This window comes from Carettochelys insculpta, chromosome 10 (genome assembly GCF_033958435.1).
Source record: "Carettochelys insculpta isolate YL-2023 chromosome 10, ASM3395843v1, whole genome shotgun sequence".
NCBI classification, from domain to species: Eukaryota; Metazoa; Chordata; order Testudines; family Carettochelyidae; genus Carettochelys; species Carettochelys insculpta.
Window position 1 is genome coordinate 34,322,407 of NC_134146.1, and position 18,687 is coordinate 34,341,093.

Here is an 18,687-nt window from a genome sequence, read left to right on the forward strand (position 1 = left end):
TTCTGATTTCACCTCTGCCCAGGAATTCCTGCTTTCCCATTCAAGAAATGGTGGCACAGCTAAATACAATAAGAGGTTTTTGTATGTTTCAGGCACAAGGCAGAAAGATGTGGGACTTCAGAAAGGAGACATCTTCGTAGAAAGCACTAGGAATATGCTGGCGGTGGGAATTAGCTTGCATTTCTCCACCAGAAGAGTGGCAACCCTAAAAACAGCTATAAGAAGTTACAATTATATGTCAAAGGCAGTCCAAGGGAATGTATCTTGAAGACCACCTTAATAAAATGGATTTGTTCCAATCAAAGTTAATTAATTGTTATTTCAAGTTAATACTGACTTCTTCTACACATGCATACATACGGAAAGGGTCACAGGAGAGATTTGTTAGTCCTGGGAAATCTTTATATTTTATGAAACACTAAAAAGTGTGTTGGATATTTCACACAACATGCTGAGTGAAATTATGCTCCAATAACTGCATTGCAAGTTTTCCCAATAACTTTAAGGGACCTAGGTTTTAACCCATAGAGGTAGGACCTTTGTCCTGAAGTGCACATTGCTTGTATTTGACAAAAACACAACAAACATCAATTACACCTAGGTACGGACAGGGGGAGATGGAGAAAACGGGTGGTAAGAATAGAATCATCCAACTTTTCAGTATTTCTTAGAGATGTTATTTTCCCTCAGTTCTTTTAGGGCTTAAACAAGCTTTTAGCAGGGTTGAAAAAAATCAACCACTTAGAACCGGGATTTCTGAACCTGAAGGGTTTTACTTCAGCAATAACTTGGCCACACTGCACACTGGTTCTGTCATTTTTTCTTTTTTACCTTGTCAAATTGAAACCTTGCTTGACTACATTACGTGTTATTTACTAATCATCATACAACAGTTCCAGGTTATTTGACTCTCAATGAAAATATTTCATTATTAAAAACTGTAGGGTTTAATAGCGCAGCCGAAATCTGATTCAATGCCAAGTTTCAAGAGGAAAGGTTACACACAGTAAATACCCTTTTATAACCTTAAATTAGCTCCTTACCTGTTTTGTACCATTATAGCTGATACTATGGAGGGATGGAACTGTCACACCATTTTGTTTTACTGTAACAGCTGAAGGTACTGAAGGAACTCCTAAGATCTGAAGTTCACTGAATTTTAAATTGTTTGGGTCAGTATATCCATTGTGCTGAACCTTAATCTCTAAAACATTCTGAAAAACAACAAAATATATTAGATTCAAGTTGTACTAGCTTATTAGCAAATTGACTTTTAGATGTGAGAGTGTTTGACAGTATGACCATTTAATGCTGATAATTAGATGAACACATCCAGTTCCTTCTTTCCAGACTCACTCACTTGTTTCTTATATTGGATGGCTCTGGAGCAGGAACTTTTATGGAATATACATAGGCATCCAACTGCAGCTTCTCTAGTTAGGCCTGCAGGTGTAGGGGAACAGCCAAAGGAGCTTTTTGCCCTTCTCTGCTGTACAAGCACAGAGGTCAGCCACAACTGTAATTGTCCCTTAATTGTAGGCTGCTCTCTGCTAGGGATTCCTATTGAAACACCAACTCAAAAGAAGCTTGGGACCAGCAGGGCCTGGGACGCTCCCTTCCTTCTCAGCCACCAAAAGGTGTGAGAAATAGATGGCACGCCATTATGAAACAGAAAGCAGTAAATGCACCAGAATACATTCCACAATGCTGTCAGCTCCTCTGCTGAGTCAGAGAATGGCCATGCATCTCATACCAGTAAGGTGCATATAGTGGAGCTAGAGGTGTAATTTCGAAGCTGGATAAATGCCTGACCCAACCTTTGATTGAGCTAGCATGCTCAAAGTAACGGAGCTGCTCCTGCATGAGAACAGGATTGGCTACCTGTTGCAAGTACTGTCCTGCATGAAACCTAGCTATGTATTCAGGACAGCCAGCCTATCCCAGCCTATACCCACGCAGCTACAGCTAACACAGCTCTTTTGAGTGCACTGACATAGTCAGAGCTAGCACAGATGCGTCTGCTCAGGCTGGAAATGAAACCCCCAGCTCCAGTGTAGAAATGCCTTTACTGCAGCCTGAAACAACAGGTAAAATCCAGACCTAGAAAACGAAATATTTTCATGCCACCTCTTTACGCTGTATCTTAAAATGGATCGAATCCTTCCTGCTCTCTCCCTTTTTTTTTCATAACAAGAGACATTTTCGACATTTCAAGCAATAAACTTATTGTGACTTTGAGAACTTCTCCACAGTGTGGAGGTGGTTTCCAGGAGTTTTAATTAAAGCTAAACATTTATTTAGGTTACAGCGTCCTATCTTCAATTTGAATAGCACAATAAAATATTGGTTTCCTAACAGGAGAATTTGTCCCAAGACTGAGTTGTTTTCTCTGCATGTTTTCAAGACAGACCACAAGAAAGTTAGACGTATTTTAGTCACCAAAGCCTGAAAAAAGCCACCACAGGGCTGGCCTGCTAACAGGGGCATGAGGGAGGGCAAAAAGGGCAATTACCCTCAGGCCCTGTGATTCAAAAGACCTGGGGCTCCTGCCAACCACTGCTACTGTGCCAGGGGCCAGAGCTCCAGGGCACTTCACATTGCTGCTGTTGTGCACTGATCTGTGTGGAGAACTGACTGGGAGAGCCTAACCCCCACCCCATCCTTTCTGCCTTAGGCCCCCACCCCTTCCAGGTGCGTGGAGTCAGTCCCCACCACACCTTACTCAGGGGACTATGAGTGTCAAGAGTACTTGAACTAAGCGAAGCAATCTTGGAACTATTAGCAATTATCTTTGAGAATTTATAGAGAACGGCTAAGATCCTAAAGGACGGCAGAAGGAAAAACATAGTATCTATCTTTAAAAGGGGAGCAAGGGGGAGTCGGAGAATTATAGACCAGTCAGCCTAACTTCAGAGCCTACTCTCCACTACATTATCTAAGCTGGGAGGTGTTGAAAGTAATTTTGGTGACAGGATTAGGATTCAAAGTGACCTCGACACATTGGAGAACTGGTCAATGAGGGCAAGTGCACAGAGCAGCGCTTCGGGATGTGAAAAAGAAACCCAAACAACTTACATACAAATACAGAATTGGGACTAACAAGTTAGGCAGTAGTACAGCTGAGAAAGGTCTGGGGTAATAATGCATCACAAGTTGAATATGAATCAACAGTATGACACAGAAGCAAAAAAACCTAAATCATCCCGGGGCATACTAACAGGAGCACTGTATGTAAGACACCGATATTGTACTGTTGCAGTCGGCACTGATGACACAGCTGGCATACTGTGTACAGCTCCTGAGTGTTAGATTTTAAGACGTGGACAAACTGGAGGGAATACAGAGGAGAGTAACAAAAATTAATCTTTTAGGTCACTTGTATAAAGAAAAACTGGATATATTTAATACTGAGAAAAGAAGATAGAGGTGGAGCCTGGTAAGTCTTCAAACACGTTAAAGACTGTTAAAAAGAGGACGGTGACCAACTGTTCTCTGGGCACAATCAAAACAGGACTGCAGCAAGAGATGGATGGTAGCTATTAGAAAAAACAATCCCCTTTTCTGGGGTTTTTAAAGAACAGGTGAGACACACTCCTGTCAGGGATGTTTTAGGCATATTTCCCACAACATGGGAGGCTGCACAGGATGACCTCTTGACATCACTTCCAGATCTACACTTCTATGATATAATCGACATGCAGGAATGTTGCAATGAATCATATTAGTGAAATGGGAAACAGATAAATGGAGGGGAAGAATGAATGTAGATATAATTTTAAATAAAACTAATGAGCCTTGCAAAAATGTTTGTTGGGAGGTAAACACTTAAAAATGACAAATACATACCTGGCTTGCTGAAAATTTTGCTAGGAAATAACTTCCATTTTCATATGTATCTATTAAGAAAAAAGAAATCAGCAGCATCAAATCTAGTCTATTACTTAATAAAGGGATGAAATAACTCCAATGCAGTCAAACATTTACAAATTCAATCCTTTTCTCAAATTTTTATTTGCTGTTTTCACAAATGATTACATATCACAGATCACGGTTCTAATATTCTTATAAATACTAAAATTAACGTTATTCAATTAGCATAAAAATTTGTTCCAAGTGAGCAGTATTCCACCAAGAGACCTAGATTTATGCTCAAAATTTTCAAAAAACTTAGATAAAGAAATAACACCTAACTGTTTTTAGAGATTTTGATGAGTAATTATTTCAAATTCAATTAAAGAATCCTCACGGTCCACTATGTAAGAATAACGCATGAACTACAGAATATACCTCAGAGGTGACCAGATAGCTCCTTGCAGTCACTTGCCTTCTGCTTCTGTGCAGGGTTGGGTACAAACTAGGATGGGGCAGGTTACAAACCTGCCTTAGGTTTATTCATCAAATCTAGGCGCCATAATTATGGCCATGCAGCCTCATCTGTGCTCTCTTACCATTTTGGGCCAGCAAATAGGCTGCAGACCGATCCAACAGGAGCATGTTAGAAAACCCAAGAATCAGCCAGTGGAAGGAGGGTGCTCAAAGTCACCTATATTCCCACCTTCAGACACCCTGGAGGAGACGTCCCATGATACATGAAACGTCATAGTTTAAAAATGTTAACTGTTTAATTAGTTTGGTCCTGATCCTCTTACACTTTTATGCTGCCACTTGCATGAGTGGAAACCATCTCTGACATTATACCAAAAGCAATCACACTTACCAATGCTTATGCCATCATCCCAGAAAAGCTGTCCTTGAGCAACTCCATTATCATCCAAAGCCACAGTCAGTCCCATTGAGTTCTGCCGGCTACAAAAACAAAAAAGGAAGCCAGCAAAAACATTCATTTTCCCTTTTTCATTGGAGCCACAGCTTGTATATTCTGACAATTGTAAGTGGACGTCTGGATTCCCCGACCCACACTCACAAATATAATACAATTTCTATTATATCATCAAACTGAGCAGATTTTTTGTACTTAAAAAGAAGTAGCAAGAGGATTCTTCATTTTGGACTAATTCTTGTCAACTTCTGTTCCAAGCTCAGTGTTATGGAGAAAGACAACAACAAAAACTGGGGGCTCATCCAGCCTTTGATCTGTATTCACAACTCCCTTAAAAATCCATGACTTTTGCATGACTGGAATAAGGGGAGTGCTACATGTGTCCTTTAAAGAGGAAAACATGCTGTAAAATAAACACACACTTTTTCTTACTGTATATACTAAACAGGGTACAACAGAGGATAAAAACCTTATCCATTCATTAAGGTCTCAAAAGCTGAGTAAATAAATGTCTCTCATTTTCAAAGTTATAAATTAACAGATCAATTCTAATTTCCATGTACAAAATTGTTAATATTAGGTAAAATATTAGCATTGTTTTGTATACATTACTGTAACATTATCTTAAAAGGGAACCCTCCAATTTACCACATTTACCTCTGATTGGTATTAAGACCAGGTTCTTGCCAGGGGATGATGTAACCACCCCGGATATGAAGATTGATATGCTCAAGAGGTGCTTTCAAAGTGTGGAATTCTCCCCTCACTCCAAGATCAGTTCCCTATAACAGAAGGTGATTTTTTTTTTTAAAAGTGTGAAGGCATGAAGAATGTGTGTCGTGCAATTTTGCTTTCCAATACACATTTTCTCCGAGAAATCAAATGATGCAAATACACATCATTGTACGAAATAAACTGACGAAACATTAACTGACGTCTATAAACATATCACCACCAGGAGTGCTATATTTTGGCTACCAGGTGCTTCTGCTTCCTTTGTTTTATTGTTTGTAACTTTTCTTGTGCTTTAATTGTAAAACATGGACACTTCACGAGAGGTTCCTGAGACACAGAACAAAGAGGACATATGCTTTGCATCCAACATACCAGGTACATGAGCAAGCTGTTACCATGTAATGTACACCTCATTGTATCAGTGCTGGTTAATTATGCAACGTAACGAAGTAACTCAAAATAAAATGATGATTGTTATTCAATGGAAACCAGAGTCATTTCTGAAACACCTTTGCTGTTCTCTATACTGGCACTTCCATATATTCCACAGTTTCTTTGTTTAAAAATGGTGACAGTGGAACTGGTTACATGCCAAAATAAAATCTTATTTGATTAATCAAAGTCTTCGACTAAAAATAGCAACTACTGTCAAATACTGGAATATAATATTAGAGCCTCACCATTCAAGCTGATAAGTGCATTCTGAGAGGCACAACTGTTAGTGGGAATTAAAGATCACCAGCATCTCTAAGGAAGTGGATAGTACCTTCTCCGATTCAATTCTTTAAGAAGGTCTATTGTACAGAGAACACTCCCGAGTTACTTACCGTGTAGTAATCATACCAGCGTGCATTGGGTACGTATGCATTCACTTCTGTAGCTCCCTGAAATGTGAAAATATATTTAAATGAGACTTAAATCAATGTTTATATGCTCTTGCTTTCAGAAGTTCAATTCATGAAGAATATAAATATTTAAAAGCTTACTGGGTCCAAAACAGGGCTAATCAGCAACGCTGGGCCCCATAAAAACTGTTTGTATATATCCCATGTTGTTTTGTCTTCCACAAACCTAAAAGAGTGAAAACATTATAAATCAGTGTTTACTCTTTTTAATTCTGGGCACACAGTCAGGTTCATACCGCCAATCAAAATCAGGTGTGCGAGAACCAAAAGACATGTTCTTGAAATACTGTCAATTCAACTGGAGCAGGGAGGAGCTTGAAAGACATACAAGGAAGCTAATTCTCAAGGGTTTACAACCAATTTCATCAAAGTGGCCCTGTCTACACGAGCCCCAGACTTCGACATGGCCACGCAAATGGCCATTTCGTAGTTTACTAATGAAGCGCTGCGGGCAGCCGCCGCGCTTCAAAATTGACGCGGCTGCTTTTCGAAAGGACCTCGCCTACTTCGAAGTCCCCTTATTCCCTGCATTTCAGCGCTTCATTAGTAAACTTCAAAATGGCCATTTGCGTGGCCATGTCAAAGTTTTGGGCATGTGTAGACAAAGCCAGTAGGTGCAGTAAGACTAGAGAAACGGCTTAATGTGCAGAATAGCAAGAAAACAAATAACTGCTATTCCCCATTAGTGGAATGGTCATTTAAGGGGTATCAATGTCTCTTTATTAAAGTGATGCCTGCACCTATTCCCAAATACCCTCTTCCCAGAATGCCCTCTGCCGCGCCTCCCTCCATTCACTGTGTGATGCAGCTATAAAAAATTCACTCATCGGAAACTTAATTTCCAAATCCTTAGTTAATTAAAAAAAAAACTAAGAGTAAACGCAAATGTAAACTGGTAGATGAGCACTGCTTATTTTCTTCACGTATGAGATGGAGCTCTTTTGGAATGAGGAGCACATGACAGTCTTTACCAATATGATGCCTCCTTCCCAATATAGATGCTAGAGTTTCATGTAGACAAGTTTCTCTGCCCTTAGATCTGCTGCAGTGCCCTCTAGGACAATGAAAATGGAATCTGAAATATTTGACTACAGTTCTGGGATGAAGCCCCTATTTGACAATTGTGCTCCTCAGCCACAATGTAACTTCCTACACTAAAGGTAAATCTTATCTGTGAAGGAGATAGAGTTTTCTCAGGGGCCAGTCTAACAGAATAGATAGAAGGACCATTTCAAACTTCTATTACCTACCATTCCCAGTGGAAGACACACTCTAAGACTATGTCTATGCTAGGTAAAATTAGTTGACTGCTGATACACAATGCTAGCTAAGGCAACTGTATAGCTAGAATTGGCTTATCTGCACTTGCCTTACGGGGCTGTCCTTACCGAAGAAGAAGGTTGACAGAAGAGTGTCTCCTGTCAACCTCCCCTACTCTTCATGTCCCACAACTGTGACCCCTAAGAGGTTGATTTTGTGCATCCCTACCAGGCACACAAAAGAGAAGCCTGGAAGATCGACCATGAGAGGGTCAATCTCCTGGTCTAGTGTAGACAGATCCCTATGGTGGACTCTTTGGATTGGAGGACTATCATGGTGGATGAGTTCTGTGTTAGCTCTTCAGCGAGATTAGATATTACAAGCTATTGCCCTTGGTCTGTCTTTGATGAAGTTGGTCACTTGCAGTTACATACTCAAAACACCAGTTATATTATCAATTAAAACTCACAACTTGACACGGATGTGTAAAGACATAACCTGTCTCTCCCACCCCACCCCCCACCCGAAGACAAAATAGTCAGGAAGACATAAAATCTCTCACAATACTGTCAACTGGGTATGCTCCTTGGAGAGATGACTGAAGTAAACACTGTGAAAGGTATTAGTCATTGCTTAATTTACTACTGAAAGAGGCTCATACGATGGTCACAAGAGCACACTAAGAACCTGAGTAGAACAGAACAGAATAGAATAGTTTCTCAATATCATCAGTGAGACTGGATTACAGCCCTAGCCTCCTGACTGACCATTCTCTTTGCACTGCATGCAGCTGCTTCCAGAATTCAATCAAAAGAGGTTTCAGTAACAGAATATTAATTACACTTGCCAATAGTTCCCATGTAGAAATGAAGCAACATAATCCTACGTGGTTAAAGGTACTCAACCTGCCATTTACAGAGCATTAGCAGCTGGATACACTCCCTTTATTTCAAGTGATGCCATCTAGATGGCACGTCCCTTCTGCAAGGGACAGGTTGTTTCCCCCAGTTAATCGAAGATGGGGAAAGGCCAGTCAGAACACAGAAGGACAAAGTTATGGAGAGTGGTGTACCCATAGTGTCATATAGGCCACAGGCAAAAATAATTATGACTGGGCAAAGACTGAGCTTCTGCTTCATAAAGATTCTGCTCAGATCAAGTTAAGTATCAACACTGATGTCAAACACGTAAAACTTACTCATGAAGCAGGGGCCGTGTTACAGTACCACCATAAGCATGGGCTTCATGCATTAAAGAGTAGAGATAAGGTAACAGTTTGTATCTTGTATTGACCACATCCCTCGAAATATTCTTAAATTTTTCGTCAAAGGAAACAGGATCTTGCCTCTAAAAATAAAGACAAATCAGGGTTATGTGTATTTTAGAAATCTCTCGTGTACACACCTTCCTGCCAAAGGGAAATGAACGTGAGCATCCAATAGTAGAATTTGGTTTTTACTGATTGAAGTTAAAACAAGAAGTTTTAAACATTTAGAAATCAGCCTAGTTACAGAACTCTGATAAGCTTTGTGGGTCCAGATCAAGACCAAACAAGGCTGGGTGAAGCAAACGTCTACTCTGTTGGCTTCCTGAGAAATGAAGTCAGTTCCCTTCTCTGTCAAATGGCAGGCATGATACCATGGTAATGGACACTGAAATTTAAGTTTTGATTCAATCTCCAGTGAAGTCAATGGAATTGCTTTCATTGGACTTCCATGATGCTCAGTCAGGACTCACTTGAAACTGACTGACCCAATCATTAATGCAAAGCAGTCCCTAGGAAAAGAACCACAATTAACGTCCTTTGAATTGACTCATCGCAGTGGCATATAATTAACAGAGAACTGTCAACTCACCATAGTTCCAATTACGTTATGATTTCTAGAAAAGGTGTAAAATGATCCAAGTTGCATCCAGCGGGCACACAGTTCATATGTGGTATCATTGAAGAAACCACAGATATCTGCTCCAATCTAAAAGCATTTAAAGATAATTAGATCTGAATGCCAGTTATTTCTAAATAATGTAAAAAGATTTAGAACAGGAATTCACAATACTAACAACTTACATAGGTAATTCCAAAGAGGCCAAACTCCATTATACCTGCCAAAAATCCAAGAAGAAATAAGACACTTTCCAGTTGCATCTTTTTCTGTCAGGCCAAATGCAGAGGTGACTCTTAGAAGGGAAGCTGGATCTCATGGAATGCACTACAGACACGGATCCAGACTAGGTCTCACTTCCCCAAAATACAAAATTATAAACTGCCAGAATTCCACTTTCTTGCTATAATATCCAAATTCACACCATCACCAAGGCTGTGTCTACACTTGCCCCATTCTTCGAAGGGGGCATGGTAATCAGCCTGAGCAGAGAATACAAATGAAGTGCTGCAATGAATATGCAGCACCTCACTTGGATAATTCTCCATGCAGCAACTTCGAAGCGCTGGCAGGCCCTGTAGCCGCAGGCACTTCCAATTACCTGAGCAACTTCTAAGTGCCCTTACTCCCCACAATTTTGAAACAGAATAGGAGGAAGGGTTCCTTCGAAGATGGGGTTTAAAAAGCCCCACTGCTTTTTTCTTTAAAAAGAGTCTCTTCCGAAATGAGATTATGCAAATGAAGCAAGAGATATGTAAATCGGTGCCTCATTTGCATTTTCAATTTCCTTCATTTCCATTCCTCTTTCAAAAGAAGAATGCAAGTGTAGACACAGCCCAAATTTAGCCACTGTGTTTCAATGGATTTTTATTGTCCTTTGTGATGGTTTAAACCTTGAGGGACATTAAAATATGTTACTCCTCATACCAATGATAGATTTTTCAAGCTGGTCCCATCTTGCATAGTTATCTCCCAGCCAGTGACCGACCCATCGTCCACTAGAGGGATACGTTGAACGGGTGATAACAATTCCACGTTCCCCTGTGGCATTCTGAATGGCACTAATATAAACAAACACAAACAGAAGCACATTAGATGCGGAAATAATAGAAAAAAATCTTCTCTAAGATTAAAGCCACGCTACCACAGAATATCAACCTGCTCAGGGACGATCTTCCATGGTTTTGTTCCAACCATGCACGGAACTGTGCTTTCTGGGGTCAAAGTCAACCCCAGATCTCCTTGTCAGTGGCAAAGATTAAGAAAGGTTGATGGGAGAAACACTCCCATTGACGTTCTTCCACGTAGACATCCGTTGTAGTCAATCACTGATAAGTCAATTTTAGCTATGCAATTGGCACAGCAATTTCATATCAAGTGGTCAACTTCTATGTCTAGCATAGACAGTCCAAAATACCTGGAAAAATATAGTTCTTTGCTTCTGAGGTCTTGATCCTATGGGCATGCATGCACATATGTAACCTTAGTGTGAGTAGTTACAAAGGCTTAAGAACAATTAGTCACCAGAAGAAAGCTATTTATGTGCATACATTCTTGCAGGACAATGACCCATATCAGAACTCCTTGCCAGTAGGGAAAAGCGTTGGGGCTGCTCCCTTTGCAATCAGCATCACAGTTCTCCAGAAAAAACCTGCAAAGTGCTCAGCTCTTCTCAGGATCAAGTAGGGGGAGCAGAAGAACAAAGATTGCCCAGAGACTGAGTGGGAAGAGAGGGGAGGAGGGTCATGATGCCTTGCACATTGGTATGTGGGCATGTTCTGGCCCGTAATATTTTTCACATTTGAATTAACATTTCATGAATGCTGCATTATTATATTACGTATTATGCAATGAAATAACAATTCTAATAATTTGCCCTTGTGTGATACAGGTTGAGCCTCTCTAATCCTTACCCTCCCATCTGGCAAAACCTCTAATCTGGCATGATTTTACTTTGCAATAACTGAACATACCCCAGCCCTCACCCACTTCTATGCATTTCATTTGTCAGTTTTTATTTCTTTTTTTTTCCTGGGACCTCAGTGCTATATAATTGAGTCTGGACTAGAAATTCTATAGATCCGAAGAAGTGGGTCTGTCCCATGAAAGCTCATCACTGAATAAATCATTCTGTTAATCTATAAAGTGCTACTTGATTGCTGTTTTGTTTTGTTCAAAAACGGACTAACACGGCCAACTCTCTGTTACTATGTTCGGCGTGGATCAGATCAGTGGTTCTCAGACTGTGGCTTGGGATCCCAAAGTGGGAAGCAATCCCATTTAAATAGGATTGCCCAGGCTGACATTAGAACTGCTGAGGACTGGGCCAAAAACCCAAGCCAGCCCAAGCCCCACTATTGGTGTGGGGGGGGGCGGCAGGACTAAAAGCGCTTCAACCCTGGTTGGCAGGTCTCAAGTTACAGTCCCCTACCTCCCCTGTGGCTGAAGCCTTTGGGTTTAAGCTTTGCCCCTGCCCCCAACCCGGGGCGATGGAGCTCAAGCTTTAGCTTTAGGTCCCCCCACCCAGGACAGTGGGCTTTGGCAGGCTCAGGTCTTGGTCCCTCCTGGAGTTGTGTACCAATTTTTGTTGTTAGACGGGGACTGCAGTGCAAGGAAGTTTGACAATCCCTGGATTAGCTCAATTCTCTCTTCCAAAAGCATAAACAGGACAGGGAATTTAATTATAACAGACCTGCTATATCCTGGGTCAGCAAAAATACACTCCATGTTCACCCTTTACCCTGGCAAATGAACCTGTATTTATTGGGACTGAACTGCAGAGTAGAAAAAGGCAACCAGCTTTTTCAACCTGATCCAAAGCCCACTGAAATCAATGGAATGATTCCGATGGATTGCAATGGGCTTTGGAACATCTCCTATATAAACTCATTACAATATTTAAAGGTTACAGCAGAAAAGCTAATATAACATTTAAAATAAGCTTAATTGTAACTTACAGTAAAGAGGAAGCAAACCATTCATGACAGAAATGCAGAGCATTAAGAATCAGGATGAACTATTCCATGGAAGCTAGCCCACTGACATCAATAGAAATACTCAGGGTTTGCACTCTAGTAACTGAGGTCACAATCTGATCCCAAAGAAGAAAAAAAGTGAAAAATGGCTCACTTGTAGGTAGGTTGTGCCTGTGACCATCCATACAGACTATGTACATCATAGTGCCTGACGGGGGTCCCATCTGGCAGGAACTGTTCACTTTCCATGCACAGGGTCACAAGATTCAGCCCTTTTTCCCTTTCTGCCAAAGCTAATGAGTAAGACATTAAAAATCAAACCATGTAATATAGTGTCAATAAAAAGCTAGGTCCGTCATTCACACTTGAAACCTCCATTTTTTTCTTCAGTATTGCCCTCGTTCAACTGCCTGTGTACAGATATATTTTGACAAGAACATTTAGGGCCATGTCTTCCCAGCAATTCTTCAAATGGAATAATGGCAGGATTTATCCTTGATGGCATTACCCTACCTTTTTGAGAATTTGTCTCCAAATACTATGTCCAGCATTCTCATGTGCTGGGTCACAGACACAATATTACTAAATATCTGGATATGAGCACGTACCAACTGTCATTGTTCTCATTACAAAGATGCTGTTTTAGTATATGTAATCAGGACCTTCATTTGTATGTTGCTGATGCTGAAAATCCTAAACCTGAATCATGATTTTAATAAAAAATTAAATTAATGCTTATATTTTATGCAAGGTTGGACCCAATCATCTTTCTTCTTTTGAACCACAGAGACAATGAACAAAAGGGAATGATTTAAATAACGTGTATGATAGTAAGAATGCAATCTACAGACAAGATTCCTTACGCGGCATATAAGGGGGCTTGTTTAGAAGTGGTTCTCTGCAGCCACCAATTGCTCCATTAATAAAGCTTGCTGGTTCATTCATGTCCTATTTTAAAGAAAAAAGAGACACATAAATATTTAGTAACTTTGTCCTGAACCAGTGTCAACTCTGATATTCAATAACTAAAATTCCTAATTGTGCCTATTTGAGTTTTAAGGGAAAATATACCGCATACTTATTAAAAAGGGAGTAAATGTATTCATACATCTAAAACAAACAGAAGATTCATCATTACCCTTCTGCTGATAGATGCTATGCTAATAAGCAGTCTTGTAGCACCTTACACTTCTCCAGAGCAATGGATGAAAGCAGGGGATATGTAAGAAAGAACAGTGATCAATGGGTTTCTCAGTGGATTTCCAGAACACAGTGGTGTTTGTGTGACCTTTGTTAATTTGTACTGTAGTGTCCAGGAAATGGATCTCTCATGTGGAACGGTCCAGGCTGAAATTGATGGTGGGTGGGAAATTGTTGAAATCCCTGTGGAATAGTATCCCTACCATGGGTCCACATGATGAAGATGACATCAATGTAAGGAGAGGAGAGGTGCTAGGGGATGGGAGGCAAGAAAACATTTTTGAGGTCAGCCATACGAATATTGGCATATTTGGGGGACATACGGGTGCCCATGGAAGTGCTACTGACTTGCAAGGTACAAATTGTTTCCAAATCAGAAACAGTTGTGTGCAAGGATGAGTCACATAGTGTGAGGACAAAGTCATACAGCTCAGCCACCAGATGCGCGCTGCTGTGCTGTTACAAATGTTATTTCATTGCTCAACTAGCCGTTGGTATCCCCAGGCTTTGACTGAATGAATGAGGGTGCTACCCAAACTTGCATTTTATTTCCATAAACACCACCACTTTACTCCTAGCTAAGCATGCTCACTGAATTGTGCCCACTGAAACGTCCCCACAGATCACTAATATATTTTTACACAGCTTCCTGAAGTACAGTGTAGTGATACTGATGGTGTTTATCCTAATTGATGTATCATTTTTGTCCTGCATTAATAAGCTTAGAAATCTCAGTGTTGTTATATTTCTCAGAAGGAGGATACATCTAATACATGTTTGAGAAAGATTGGTGGTCCTATCCCTTACCATTTAGGAGGTATTCTTGAACAAACAAACAGATTCACAGACAAATTCAGTATATACAGCTGCCTATTATCACAACTTAAAAGCAAAGTCAGGGTTTGGTCGTGCCATGGCGTAGGGTCTGATGATTCCCCACTCCCCCAGATCCATTGCTTGATGTTTCCCATTCCTCACTGTTGGGAAGTGAGGAAAGTGCACAGTTTGCTGCCTTCCTCACTCAGGCTGGGGAAGGTGCACTTTGCTTTCTCTATGCACTTCTCTCTCCCTCCCTCAAAGGGACAGGAAGGGAGAACAGAAAGTGGTGAGGGTGAGGAGGGGCTTAGGGCAGTGGTTTGGGTAGGGTGGGGGGTCTCAGGGAAAGGGGTTTGGCTTCTGTGTGTAGAGGGGAGCAGGAGTCCAGGCAGTGGGCTGGGTGTGGGGGTGGGTCAGGGCAGAGGACTAAGGGTACAGGAGTTAGAGTTGGGGGTGATGAGAGGCCCAGGGCTTGGGGGCGGGGGGCAGGGGGCATACAGGTTTTGAGAAATACAAAAGTTCAAGTAAAGCATGCACATTTTCCTTTTATTTTCTAAATAAACTCCACTGATCATTATTGACATAACGACCTGAGCAATGCTGGGTAAATTTGTTAGTTTTCTAGAAATGAATGGTAATTTTCTATAAATGTATAAGGTAATCTTTGGAAGTTGAGAATTTCAAAGGCATCTAGGAAATCTACACACGCATCTTCCAATCAAACTAGTGTGTGTCATAAACCCCTAGATCGGTTTGAAACTCACCCCAAACATGTCATGTTTCAGTCATGTGCATAAAACACATTGCAAGAAGAGAGATTGTTAACAATAGATTTTCCCTCATGGAAATATTTTTACTAAAACAGTTATTTTACACTGGATGGCTACAATTATTTAGAAAGTGAAGTGCTCTTTTGAGGTAGTTTTGGGAGGGCTTGTTAACAGAATATTATTTGTCAAAATGGGGTGACCAATGTGGCTTACTTGCTTTATGTGGATATACGCTGTACTCTCATCACTTCTAAAGGTACAATGTGAATTGTGTATGTGGTCTACATTGCTGAATTTCAGGCAATTTCAAAACCCGAAATTTAACTTTTCTATGGAGAATGATGGGTACTGACAGTGACAAAAGGAAGTTTACACAGTGTCCAGCTAAATAGTAACTGGTTGAAATCTATTTGTTTTAACCCCATTTTGAGCAATAAATTTACTCAAAAAGATTACACAACTCACTCAGAAGTACCCTCACAGGGACCAGGCTTTAGATTACTTTTCCACAACTACTGCTCTGATTTCAGTTATATACACTGGCTCCCCCAAAGTTAGATCCTTGAACTCTTACAGAAAGCATCACAAAATATAGCCCTCAGGCACAGAATCACAAAATCACATAGCATTAAAAAAATACATTCCCTTGAAGCTGTGGGTGAGGTTAATACTCAGGTTTACTGAAGCCACCTTAGAGTAAGAATTTCCTGAAACCAGAAACCATTGTCCTGCAATAAGTTATATTACTGAACAAAGAAAAAAAACAAGAAAAAGCTGTGGACTTACTGTCCATAAGCCATCAAATTTCATGCTCTTTGCAGGATCCTTTGGATTAGAGTAGAATTCCACTATTTCTCTTTGCCACCATTGTGCTGTAGAATTGCGGAAAAAGTCTGGGAAAGCTGCATAAGCTCTGTACAGCTAAAAAAAGCAACACAAAGTATGAAAAGGAACAAAGGTATTGGATACCAATGTATTCAGCTGCTTTATGAACAAACAAATTAAACCACTGGCTAAGATTTTAATTAAACTACAGAAATCTATTGTTAATATTCACCTAGAGGGGTATGAAACACTTATCCTAAAACTAGGATTTTTGTAATTATTTAAGTAACGTTTCCCCAACTAAAGTAAATAGCATCAAGTAAACAGACTATCAGAATGTACGTTTTTTTTCCCCATGAGGGAAGCACACTAGAAGATTGTGACAATTGTAAACAGAAGGGCAAGGGAGGCCGTTAGTGGGAAAACGATATGCTTTAAAATGTGGAAGTGAGATTCAAGTGAGGAAAATAGGAAGGAGACAGAACTCTTTAAAGCTAATTGTGAGACTATCATCAGACAAACCAAGAAAGAATTTGAGACCCAACTTGTTCAACATGTGATAAAACCAACAGTAAGAAATTTTTAAGTACATCAGAATCAGAAATCCTGCCTTACAGGCAGTGAAGCCATTAGATGACAAAAGGTTTTTAGAAGATCACTCAAGGAAGACAAAGCCAATACAGGAAAATTAAATTAGCCCTTTGCAGTGGTTTTCACAGCAGAGGATGTGGGGGAGATGGCAACATCAAGGCTAATTTTTGGGGGAAACAAATTTGGATAAGGATAATTCATTGGGGAACTGTGAAGCTATGCCTCAACATTCAATTCGAATTTTTCAAGGGAGCCACCAAGACATGCATAACAGTGATCCAGTCAATATAGTGTACATGGATTTTCAGAAAGTCTTTGACAACGTACCTCACCAAAGCCTCTTAAGCAAACCAATGTGTTATTAGATAAAAGAGAAAATCTTGTGGATTAATGACTGATGGAAAGACAGGAAACAAAAGGTCAGAATAAAGTCAATGTTCATAGTAGAGAGTGGTGAACAGCAAAGGGTCTGTACTGGGACCTGTGCCATTCAACCAACCCATTAATGAAATCAAAAGGTGTTGAACAGTGAAATGATGAAGTCTGAATATAGTATAAAATTATTCACAATAGTCAAGTCCAAAGGAGACTGAGGACTTGTAAAGGGAGTTCCCAAAATTGAGTGACTGAGCAAGAAAATGGAGAATGAAATTCAGCTTTCGTAACTAGAAAGTTATGTAGCATATTCGAAAAAAATCATCCCAAGTATACACAAACAATGCCACTAAATAAATCTATGCTATGCCAAAATATATAACTTGAATACCATATGTGGCTCATTGTAGTCATCTCATCAAAATTAATTAAATAAATAAATAAATAGTGATACTGGAAAAAGATAGAGAGAAGGGCAACAAAGATGATCAAGGGTAAGGATGGCTTCCATAAGTGGAGAAACTAAAAAGACTGGGACTATTCGTCTTTTAAAAAATTACTAGGGGACCAATGACACAGGTGTATACAGTCAGAAATGGTGAATACAAAATGAAGTGTTATTCACACTTTTACACTATACAGATACCAAGTGTTACATAAGGACACTAATAGGCAATAATTTTAATACCAACAAGAGAAGGTACTTTTTTGCTCTGTTCTGTGCACTCCTCCTGAACTTCCAGAACACGTCACTATCAGAGGCAGGATGCTGGGCTACATAAACCCAGTCTCATCCAGAATTCCAGCTCCTCTGTTATCAAGTCATGCCAACCTTATTGTTCTGAAGAGGATGAAACATTCCCTTCTCACAAGCCTCAATTCTTAATACAGGACTAACATAAAAAAGGTAAATGCAGGCTCTAGATCACTTTAGGGCCTGATTCCATATATTGACTTCAATAGGAACTGAGGCTGCTCAAGACTCCATGTAAAGGATGTCTTATGCTCCCTTTGTTTGTGCCTGACCACTCTCGCAGGCCAGGTTTGAACAGCTTATATCTCTGGGAGTACTGTAAGGTAATAGGGACAGAGGGTGAAATGCAGTCTTTATGACCATGTGTTCATTGGAGAACAATTTCCAGCTTGGGTAGACAGAACAGCAGTAGCTCTGATTGAACTAGTGTGATAAATACAGATGTACAGCTACCATGGTGAGAGCTGCAGAAGTACCTAGCTTGAGTCACTAGGAATGCACATAGGCTGCTTGCTCCTCTCACTCCTTGTGCTGATGTGGCTATTTTTTGTTTTCAGTCAAGGGTGAAAATAAGTTTCTTACAGGATCTGTTGCATCACACCCCTGGAATACAGAGGGGACCTCTCGGCAGGCACGTGCAGGGTGCAATACAGCAGTTCCTATACGAAATTTAAGTGTGGGGGGCTCAAAGCAGAGAGTTAGGGAGTGTTGGGGTTTGCAGCATCTCAGGACAGGGGGTGGGGGGGGGGGTTCAGGAGACAGGCCAGGAGCTTGGGGATGGGGGGGGGGGTCAGGACAGGGGCAAGAATCAGAGTTGG

At 40.5% G+C, this 18,687-nt stretch overlaps 1 protein-coding gene across 3 annotated transcripts in view; it reads right to left on the bottom strand.

Moving 5' to 3' along the window:
• The window catches only part of SI (sucrase-isomaltase), a 262,662-nt gene that overhangs the window by 43,415 nt on the left and 200,560 nt on the right, over window positions 1-18,687 (bottom strand). For all 3 annotated transcript variants that reach the window (XM_075003677.1, XM_075003678.1, XM_075003679.1), the window contains 13 exons: window positions 16,111-16,245; window positions 13,402-13,486; window positions 12,693-12,831; window positions 10,491-10,624; window positions 9,749-9,783; window positions 9,537-9,653; window positions 8,879-9,027; window positions 6,502-6,586; window positions 6,343-6,399; window positions 5,438-5,562; window positions 4,718-4,806; window positions 3,847-3,896; window positions 1,044-1,214 (listed from right to left, as the gene is read on the bottom strand). In XM_075003677.1, the coding sequence (XP_074859778.1) occupies window positions 1,044-1,214; window positions 3,847-3,896; window positions 4,718-4,806; window positions 5,438-5,562; window positions 6,343-6,399; window positions 6,502-6,586; window positions 8,879-9,027; window positions 9,537-9,653; window positions 9,749-9,783; window positions 10,491-10,624; window positions 12,693-12,831; window positions 13,402-13,486; window positions 16,111-16,245 (1,371 nt within the window). The remainder of the gene's footprint in view (window positions 1-1,043; window positions 1,215-3,846; window positions 3,897-4,717; window positions 4,807-5,437; window positions 5,563-6,342; window positions 6,400-6,501; window positions 6,587-8,878; window positions 9,028-9,536; window positions 9,654-9,748; window positions 9,784-10,490; window positions 10,625-12,692; window positions 12,832-13,401; window positions 13,487-16,110; window positions 16,246-18,687) is intronic.